Here is an 11,319-nt window from a genome sequence, read left to right as displayed (position 1 = left end):
AAAAATGTTGCAGCACTATCACATCGTTCCAGTGAGCTTGGCATATGTCCATGGAATACTTTTTCTCATATACATGTATGTAGGTAGTGATAAAGTATTCTGAATGCATTGTTTCATTTTGAACTTGTATTAATGGCCTCACACCTTAGAAGTAGCTTCCAAGAAGGCATCATTATGTAGCTTTCATTACGAATGTTTATCACAGAAAACAGCCAAGGAGGATGCCAGCACAGGGGTCTCCCCAGTCTCTTTGTTGCAGGACGTCGGTGTCCTTCAGCAGCAGCTCTATGGACTCCACCTCGAGAAAATCCTGGGCACGGAGGCAGTCATCGAAGCTGCTGATCCACAAAGCTCCCTCCCCAAGTAAGCTCTAGTTATGTGTTGTTTACCATAAGGAGATATTTCCATTCACTTCCCTATATACTTATGTAACGCGACCGTTATTTATGTTCGTATCAGGGATAGCTCTTCTTACAAGACACGTCACTCCACAATTAGGAATCGATTGAACACCAATTTAACTCATAAATGTGGTTTAATACACAGAGTAATGATAATGGAGCCAGTAAGCAATTACAAGCTTTTCTTATAACATCACAACATACATTAAGAAACTTCTCGTATCACCGGCATGTCGAACTATACTAAGCTCATAGTGTACTAGTGTATAAAACACAGTTTTGGCCACTTCACAGACCTCTAGCGGTTCATGTGTCAAGTTTAAATGCTCAGAATCGTAAACGTGCATTTGTTTGTGCACTTTAACTTAGTATTTCATCCATTGAGGGTACTACAGGATCATTTTATACACAAATTTTGGGTGACATATAACATGACAGAAATCAATATCCGATATTTCCATGCAGAGGATTATTACAGTCCTTTGGAACTCTTTTTCCCGTTCTTACACAATACCGTCAGGTCCCAAATGTGTTTGGCTACTCCCACAACATACAATCCATATACTACAAGAATCTCATAAGAGGGATATGACATTAACCTCACTCGTCTACATTTATATACATTATACTACACATTTGTATAGTACAACGGGGCTCATACACAATAATCAGTGATCATGTAATATAATTATAAGGCACATAATAATATGACTCACATTCTCATAGAGAGTCCTCCACAGTCCACGCGGCAGATTTCTATACTATCGCCGATGACTAGTGTCAAACATAAAGCTCTCCTCACCGCGGGACCAGTTCAGTGTTGGGGATCCAATGACACGAGATTCACGCGACTGGTGGCACTCTGCGACCATACACCAATGCACTTTCACTTGGGTTGATTAGCTCCGGTAAACAGTACAAACACAGTCATAGCCATCCATAAAGCAGATACTTTCCATTTCCATTAACTGCGATTCCGAAGTAGGACACAATTTCCAACGTACAGCAAGCAGGATACAAATGGTGAAGACAATATAACGTGATGTGCCCACATATCTTTCACACATATGATGATTAGGGACGAGTATAGCGAAAGAGAGCAATGTGATTTTCTAGTCTCAGGTCTGAAGGGCGTTTATATACAAGCGATGTCGTCCGAGGTAGTTTCTCCTTCCTTCGCCAGTTCACAAACCAAGCAGGTCGGTAATCACAAATAAACCACCAGAAACTATACAGTACAGGTATAATAATGACATATTTACAGGTCGAAGCCACTATTTATAGACTCCTTTCAAACAGAACCACCCCACGTTACTTGCACTGACATGCTGCCTCACTGGTACCAGAATTGAGAGAGAGAGTCTCGATATTTTACATCTGCTATATATTCTCCAGCCCCAGTGGTCTCCATCCCCTTTTCCCCCAAATTTTCCAAGAAAGATACAAAAGATAACAACACAGCACTCTGCACTGCCCTCCACCAGTAGAGCGATGACCACAAAGATAAACAGGAAGGAAGATAAGAGACAGGGGGCTTTAACCACAGCTCAGGCAGGGGATGGGGAGAGGGCTAGTCCTACTGCTACGAAAACAAATCATTACTGTTTTAAATGGATGTAACACTGCTGAACTACAAAATATGCTCACTTGTATACACTATGTACAACAATGTTGCAAGAAATTTCATAGAGAGGTCTACAAGAGCAAGTATAGGAATATATTGTATGCATGCTGCTGCATTGGCTGTCTGATCAGAATTGTATCGGTATTTCCAACACTAACTTAGCTATCGACAGACTTATTTTCTCAAACATTGTGAATGCAAAGGGGACATACTCCTTGGAGGGCACAACCATATATAACCCTTCTTTATTACTGTGTTACACTTACTATCATTAGTGTCATGGGCCACTTTAAACATTTCAAACCTTTTCTGTTCAAACTCATGCCATAATTAGGAACTACTGATAGTCCCCAAGTGATGTATGCAGCTATCCTCGATTTTCTGATACATTCTACCACAACCATCATATAGGAGACTGCGATCCGGATGATGTTCAAACTTTTGCATTTGAACAACCGTAAATTGGTTTAGCTGGGTACATGGATTCTGTATTTATAGTGATTGGGATAAGGATTAAGAATGTTTTCAAAGTTTATGATAGTGAACAAGGATGATGACATAACAGCTTCACATAAGAATGCTCGATTGGGTGCTCAAAAAAAAAAGCAGAACAAAAGATGAAAGCGCGCATGAATTCAGCACAAATGAACTTGTTTGTAAGCAAGTGGTATTGTAATGTAATTACATTCCTACATTTCTGGAATATGTGAGCCTCCTATGTCATCATCCTTGTTCATTCAGTATATTATGATTTCGTTTTTTTCAGAGTAATTGGTTTGTCTACATCTGCTCAAGGATCACAATGAATTTTGCAAATCTGTACATTGCATTAATGATTTATGTACTACATGATGTGAAATTATTTATATTGTCTGGTATGTCCCTTTAACTGTTATCATCATTTTGACACAGGAAACTCTTCAGTCACTTAGATGCTTACAAGAAGCAGGCTTCCCAAAAGGACACGCCTTCCAAGAAGGAGCCAGCCAAAGACGCCAAGGATGGCCATGTGACCTATGAACTCTACTACAGACCGGAGCAGAACAAATTCACTCAAGTTTCAAAGGTATCCCAAGGATCAATCGCTATGACTCTTGTACCTTGTTTCCTTTAACCATGAAATGACAGTCACATTTTTCTTGCTTGAAATTCAGTTCAGTGTGAAGACCGGGGTCTCATGTCATTAAAGATGTTTCAGTATGACAGTGATTCTTGCTATTATGGCAGCCTCATTTAGCAACAGCCAATCAGGAAGCAGTATTCTTTTTCAGGACATGAATTTTTTTTGCAAATTGCCACTGGCATTCAAAGCATAGTGTAGACAAGAACTTTTGCATGCATCTTAATTTCATGGATCTTTGCTGCAAAATTTGCTAAAATTTCTTGTTTACGATGTGCAATAGTTATTGATTAATTTTCCCCCATTTTGCTTTCTAGGCATCAACTTTACATTACTTGAAATGTTCTTATTTTGACGGTGATAAGACAGATACTGATTGCTAAATTTCACCAAATTAGTCTTTGTTCAAGAATCCTGCCATGCTCTTATCCTTTGCCAGGCTGCAGAGTTGGAGCAGAGGCTAAACAGGATAGAAGCAGTGCTGGGCCAAGACCCTCAAAAGCTGGTGAGTAAACCTCTTTCAAATGAAAGTTTGTAGTGGCTGAAAGTACAAAGAAGTATCAGTCATTGAGTCATATAATATGTATAGCTCCAGATTTGGTTTGTTTGCAAACCTGACTTGTTTGTACAGATTTGCTCGTGTGCTAAAGTTTGCAGTTTGCCAAATATGTCCTGATTGGATTTTCGCGTCTGCCACAGTAAAGTCAGTTCTTGTGGCTGTGCTGTCGTTTTGAAAACACTTCTTACTGAGGAATATTTCTCATGTATCACAATCCTAACTATCAATTTTATGACACACTTCTCCCAACTAACAAACATTTATACTGGTTTGATGTACACATAATTTGACCTTCACCTGTGTCCTTGTGTCATCGAGGAGGAAAATGATGAATGGTGGTGATGAGTTGGGATCACATAAAATATGCATTTTGTGGCATTAAAGTAACTTTTTTTTTTTTGCAAATTTAAGTAAAAATGTGAATGACTTTCAGGATAAAAGCATGTGCAGTGCAAATAAATGATTAATTGTTCCCATTTTTTGTATTCTGTTCAGGCATCTCTTACTGCGGACACTAGTTCCAGAAGTCTACTGGTGAGTGAAAAGTTAAATGCATTCCCTCCTTTGGTGTGTCATTATATTTTCCATCCATTGTGTCTTCTGTCTGTCTGTCTGTCTGTATGTCTGTTTTTCCTGTAGTTGTCTTGTTTTCATACAATAACTGGTCAGCTAAAGCAGCAGTGAATTTCAATCCAATTCTTATCCAGGCATTTGTGCTCAAGTAAGCATGAATCAAATGAACATAACAGTTACACAACTATTTATTAAACAGGATATATCATTGCAATGAATGATAGGTTTTGTTTGATAGGAATCTTTCAGCATTTCTGGTTTATGCTAAAAGAACTTGATATTTCGATACACAGCGTACAGTATTTGCTTAACCTTGCTTCTAAAGAGTTGGAAAGATCACTCTCTGATCTGCTCTGATCAGCTCTCTGCTCAGCAAGATCTTCCAGATTTTATCACTTTTCATGCTGGAGGCCGTTCTTTTTACTTAAAAGGTTTATGGTGTGTTGTCAAGAAAAGTCACTGCGACCTCATAAATACATGTGGCTTAGAACTGGAACCGTGTCTAAATAGTGTCACATTTCTGTTCCACATCTTTTTCCCTGCAGGAATGTGTAAGTCAGCTCCAGGCCAGAATGTCCCTCCTGGACCCTGTCCAGCTGGACCACATGGAGGCCAGGATCCAGGGCCTGATCCAGCGACTAGACCAGGTCTCGGAGAAGAAGTCGGCAGTGGAGGACGCGGGCAAGGAAAGCAAAGTGAGAGAGCAGTCTTTGACTCATATTGTTTTTGCCCAGAATTTACACAAAAACAACAACAACAACAACAACAAACCAAAAGATATGCAGCTACTGTGTAAAGCTGTTATTTTCGCATACAGATATTTTTGCAAGTTAGGGGATCACAGAGTCAACATTTTCAGATATTTTTGTGATTTGACACTGAGGCTCTTGTAAGTGCGCTACCTCACTGTACACGTTGATATTTTTTTTGAAGTTGTTAAATTTGTGGCCCGACTATGACTCACGAAATTCATGAAAATAACAGCTTTGACAGTATAGCTTTTACAATATTTATTTTCTGTTATCATATGTTTAGTGGTAACTTATGAAGGCCTCAGAATAGGCATCTTGCTCATATAGTTAGTCATACAGTGGCTGTGACATGGTTTGTGTTGAAATCCATTTTGCTATGCAGCAAACGGGTCAAAATAATGACTTCTCTTTCACTGCTTCAGCCCTGAGGGATGTGATGGTTGAACAATCTCTTGAACGATATCTTGTACAAATCTGTTATGTAGTTATGAATTAGTGAAAACATATTAAGATGAGTCACATACTTCATACAAAACTGAATGTGATGTATGAAGCAGCAACATCGTAGTGAACCAAGATCGCTGTTAATTTGGTGCCAAGCAGCACCATCATCCAAAGAGATCATGATTTATTTTTGCAGCTCCAGACTTTCCTGGATCTTTCACTTACGATTCACTATGGACAAATTATGTAAATCTCCCTACTCTCAGAGTTTGTTTTCTAAAGAGTGCCAGGTTTTCTTCTGCAGTGAGCCAGCTGCTACTAACGCAAATGTGTCATTGCTTTTTTGTCCTTTTTCACACTGTCAGATTTCAGCCCTGTACGACATGGTGGAGAAGTGGGATAGTGTAGCAGACACTTTACCAAAAGTTGTAGAGAGACTACAAGCATTGAAGGACCTTCATGAACAAGGTAAGTTGATTTTAGTTATTTTTTAAGTCTCTTTTTGTCCCCGCCGAACGAGTTCGAGCAGGGGACTATGAAACGGGCTCCGTACGTGTGTGTGTCCGTGTGTCCGTCCGTCCGTGTGTCCGTGTGTGCGTCCGTGTGTGCGTCCGTGTGTGATCAAAATCTTCAATTTGCTACTTCTCTGTCATTTATGAGCCAATTTTGATTCTGTTTGCTGTATATGATAGCACTACATGGGAGCTTTGAAACTTCTACACAGAATTTCAGTCGTGACCTTTGACCTTGACCTTTGACCTATATTGTACATTTTGCTACAAAATGCTACTCCTTCGCCATTTCTAACCCGATTTCGATTCTGTTTGCTTTATGTGATGGCACTAGGTGAGGGCTTCAATACTTCTACACAGAATTTTGACCTTTGACTTCTTTAACCTTTGACCTTGATTTTTGACCTGTATTGTACATTTGGCTACAAAATGCTACTCCTTCGCCATTTCTAACCCGATTTCGATTCCGTTTGCTTTATGTGATGGCACTAGGTGAGGGCTTCAAAACTTCTACACAGAATTTTGACCTTTGACTTCTTTGACCTTTGACCTTGATTTTTTGACCTATATTGTACATTTTGCTACAAAATGCTTTGTGTACTCCTTCGCCATTTCTAACCCGATTTCAATTCCGTTTGCTTTATGTGATGGCACTAGGTGAGGGCTTCAACACTTCTACACAGAATTTTGACCTTTGACTTCTTTGACCTTTGACCTTGATATTTTGACCTGTATTGTACATTTTGTTACAAAATGCTACTTCCGGCGGGGACATATATTACGCACCGCGTAATTTCTACTTTTCCTTGTATACACTTTAACCAGGTAGTGATTACAGAAACATTCTGTTTTTTGGATGTTCCATCTGATTATATCCATTTTATCTCTACATGTGTGATCCAGGGTATTAAATTATGTCTTTATACAACTACAGTTGAACCTCTATTATCCGGCCTCCCTTTATCCGGATCTCTCTATTATCCGGACGCAATCTCGCCGTGATTTTTTTTTAATAATTACGGGAAGAAAGGGGGATTCCCAACTCCTTGAGAACTCCTACCCAAACACACATGAATTACATATTACTTCCAATATGATTAACATACATTGCATCAAATTTCCTTCCAAATTGCTTACCTTCAGACATTTCAACATCCCGAAACATCCCCAAATGTAACAATGAAAAGGTTGCAGTATACACATTACTACATGTGGTACTACAATGGGCTACATAGTACATGTGTATGTATATGTACATGTATAAAGCATTGAGTCTCCCGTATCCGGCCAAATCCCTTATCCGGATGAGCCCCGGTCCCGACTTGTCCGGATACGAGAGGTTCAACTGTATTACTTTAGAGAAACTTGCAATTATGAGGTGAAATCTCCTTCTAAGAAGATGCAGTAAAACAAAAAGGGAATGAAACCAAAGAAAATTTAACACAAATCCATAAATGCCTCCTAAAGTTTCAACAGCAACATACAATTAATGCACGTTACATGGGGCATTTGTTCAAAAAATATCCACCCAATGGTAAATGTTGGAACAGTCTGAGGCACACAGAACAAAACTTTTGTGTGAGGCATACACGTGTACACATGTGTATGTTTGTGTGTGGGAAGGGGGATGTTGGTGTGTGCAAATAGGCATGTTTGCATAAGGTTACTGTGTTGCAGTTCTTCTAAGCCACACACAGGTCATTTTCCATCATCTAATAACATGTATAGGCAAATAAATTGGCAAGACATTTTACCCACCTATATGTTCCCCATGTGTACTACAAATGTAAGATGTGAATCTTAACCCTTTCACCGTTTCTCTGTGTGTCTTTGTGGTGCGTGTTTACAGCATTACAATTCAGCCAAGCCCTGAGCCAGCTGGACACGACACAGCAGCAGCTGACAGCCAACATGCAGGGACAGGATACCTTACTCAAAGAGGTTAGTGACGACAGAAGCCTCTTTTTAACAGAGCCTTTCAAACTAGAATAAGCGCGACAGTGTCCGGGCAATTTTTTCTTTTACTCAGCCTGTAAAAACGGTCCCCGCAAAATGTTACTTGTACATTGTTGTGGTAAACCAGTGGACACACCCCCTTCATGGAAACTTCATACCCATAGGTTTTCAATACAGTGGACTCCCGTTATAACGAAGTCCTCGGGACGGCAGGTTTCTTTCGTTATATCAAAATTTTGTTACAACCAAACAAATAAACAGTGGAAAAACATAGAGCGGATAATGTTGCAGCCTAAATTTTCAGTTCGTTGTAACGGTAATTTTGTTTTAACCGTGTTCGCTATAATGGGAGTGCACTGTATGTGCCTGAAAAATGGTACCCCTCGCTCTCTCCTGCGGTCTTATTGCCCAAGGCGAGGAGTTTTGTTCTCTGGATGTTGTCACGACGTTTTCGGGGAAAGGTCTGTTAACCCTAACTAGGCCGGGCTATTTCGATAGATGATAGTTATAATAGTTATGCTAATTTATGCATAATGCATGAATATCCGACTTTTGGCTATAAATCACTAAATGAAGCTCGAAACAGACACAAGTTTTGTGCAAATATTCTTTTTAGTGCCCTCAGCAAATGTATATGAAAAAGATTATGCCATCAGAAATATTTGTAAAGTATTTCATTGTTTTTTTAATTTCTTATGTATTTTCTTGTTTTTTCGACTTTCTGTTTTTCATTGTTTTTTCGCTGAAATTTGTCCGCGTCATTGTTCCGAACATGAAAACATGCTGTTGATTGATTTTAATCAATAAAACCCCCAGATAATCATGCTTTTATGAAATTTCACTATAAGCACAGTTTGCATTGAAATTGTACAAGAATTCACGTTTTTGAGCAATTTTTGGTCTGACATGCATGTACATATTCATGCATAACTTTGGAACCGCGTGCTCGGGCATCGCAAATTTGGTGTCAAGAGTTGTGGGAGAGTTGAAAGAAAAAAGTCGTGAAATATCGCAGCGATAGCTTTTTGCGATGACGATACATCGCCCAGAATGTTCCCCCGGCCTACTTAGGGTTAAAACAGGACTAGAGAGAAGGAGATCAACCCTGCATCTTCCTTTGTTTTGAAATTATGATATCTGGGTCGCGTCAATCTCACGAAGGAAGCCCCAGCCTCTCCATCTTTCTATTAGCACTGGTCATGAAGTCATCTACTATTCTGGGACTGGCTACAAACAAAAGAAAAATGACTGAACTTTGTGGTCCACAAACAATTTGGCATATCTGTTTGCATTTTGAATTTCTGGGTTAGGTCAGTTTTATTTGACTGAACTGTGTGGCCTGCGAGTACCAGGCATTTATGTTTGTGTATGAATTTGTGGGTCAGGTCAGCTTTGTTTGACTGAATTTTTGCAGCTTACGAATTACCAGTGTTTCATTTTAAATATCTGGGGCCATTCAGTTTGATTTTAGAGAGCACCCCCTTTATTGTAAAGTCTCCTGTATTTAATAGTTGACTTCTGTGATATGTGAGTATTACCATGCAGTATGGTGAAAACTCATAACTTGTTTTCTTGCTAGCAGTTGTGATCATGTTAGATTTGCACGGTGAGGATTTGCCATCATCTGCATTCTCATTCTATTTTTTTCCTGGATGTGAATGTGGTCCTGAAAAGGACTTACTCTTACTCTTACATTTCGGTCCCGAAAGCATGTTACACCATCTACGGGAGAAATGTCAATATCGAGTACCATGTAGGTCCTTTTCAGGACCATGCACATTTACATCCAAGAAAAAATATGTATTGTACCATGAAACCACCTACCACTGAACGCTCTACCACTATGGAAATCTTAAAAGAATATACTGTAAAACATGATATATTCGCGGCACGAAATTTTTGCGAATTGGAGCCGAAGGCCTTTTTCGTGGCAAGAAATTTTCGCGAATTGCCTCTTGCGTTCAATGCATATAGTGTAGATAAGAAATTTCGCGTGCATTTTAATTTCACGAATCTTGGCGCTCGCGAAATTTGCAAAATTAGAATGCACGTGAACATTTCTCGTTTTACAGTATATTGTTTTTACTGCCATGCTCATCTTTCTCCACATTGCCTTGTACCTCCGTAAATCTCATTTCCTGTTTTGCAATTTATACCTATCGTGTTATTGAAGCTTAGGTCTGATGTGTATTTATTTTGATTTTGTGTTGTATTTTATTGTCATATATGTATTCAGTGTTGATGTCATACATCTATTTGTGAATGCTGTAATCTAAAGCATTGGTGTCAGCCTTCGAGCTGCTGGATTGTTATTTCCCATTTGAACAACAAGCCATATTATATATTCAAAGTGTCTTTGTTGTCTGTCTTCTGCAGCTGAAAGACTCCTTTGCCGCCAATCTCGCCGCCATTCAAGCCAACTGTGAATCTCTAGACAGCCGACTGAAGGCCGTCAAGAAGTAGATAGCAGTGTGTTCAAGTCTCGTGAGCATTTGGGATGCCCTACTACCTTCAGAGGTATACAGCAGCATTGGCCAACCCACAGACATCGGTGCAGATCATGTCCTAGCATTGTGCATGCATTCCTTAGTCCCATGCCTTGGAAATAGTGTCATAGTTTACCCTAGTCACCATTTGGGCCAACATCAAATCATCAAGATAGTCGATGCTGGCTACAAAGAACTCCTCAAGGTTCCACCAACTATTCAGAGTCTTCAGTGTACCTCTATTTGTTAGTTGATGGGGGGGGGGGGGGGGAGGAGAAATTATAGCCTTTGGTAGTGTGCGCATTAATACTCAGTGTGGTTGTAGCTAACTAACATGTTCAACTGCGTAAACTGTGAAAAGTTTGTTAAGACAGAAGTTAAGTCTTGAAAGTTGCAGTGGACTTGTATGTCATCACATTATATCATTTGATGACTGAGAGTCCCTCCATGGTGAAGAACTATCCAGTACTAAACATTGTACGTGTACTTCATCTCAAAGCATCATTCGTAAAAATTCAGCTCGGATTCATGCATTCTGAAGCTTTTTTCTTTCTTTTTTTGTCTTGAGGTAAGCATATGAGATTTGTATCATTTACTTAAGTGAAATAGAGACTCAAAGAAAAAAGTGTGCCTATTGCAGATCTTTAAGAACTTGCCTTCATTACATTAGAAGAAATGTAACAGATGCGAGCATGTCTTCTTTATGCTGTATTGATAGTGTCAGTAGTGTATAAACACTTGGGCCCGAATTCACAGAGGTGGTACAAATGAAACCATGGTTTACACCATGGACAAAAACCATGGAACACCATGTGTCGCATGAAATATTTTGTTACGAAATCAGTCATTTCGTCGATGAAATAATTATTTTGTTGCCAAATGACAACATTTT

General features: G+C 39.4%; 1 protein-coding gene across 1 annotated transcript; it reads left to right on the top strand.

Annotated features, from left to right (window-relative positions):
* Positions 1-205: 205 nt before the first annotated feature.
* Positions 206-10,689, top strand: LOC139729987 (dynactin subunit 2-like; the record flags this gene model as incomplete). The annotated part of the gene is made up of 8 exons (XM_071640909.1): positions 206-363; positions 2,938-3,091; positions 3,585-3,650; positions 4,200-4,238; positions 4,823-4,972; positions 5,839-5,941; positions 7,835-7,926; positions 10,318-10,689. Coding segments are annotated over 8 exons (849 nt in total), but the record flags the coding sequence as incomplete, so codon positions are not given.
* Positions 10,690-11,319: the final 630 nt, after the last annotated feature.

This window comes from Diadema antillarum, unplaced genomic scaffold (assembly GCF_040938485.1).
Source record: "Diadema antillarum isolate AM-2024a unplaced genomic scaffold, OU_Dant_1.0 seq00000284_RagTag, whole genome shotgun sequence".
In the NCBI taxonomy this organism is placed as follows: domain Eukaryota; kingdom Metazoa; phylum Echinodermata; class Echinoidea; order Diadematoida; family Diadematidae; genus Diadema; species Diadema antillarum.
This window is presented reverse-complemented; position numbering and strand designations above follow the sequence as displayed.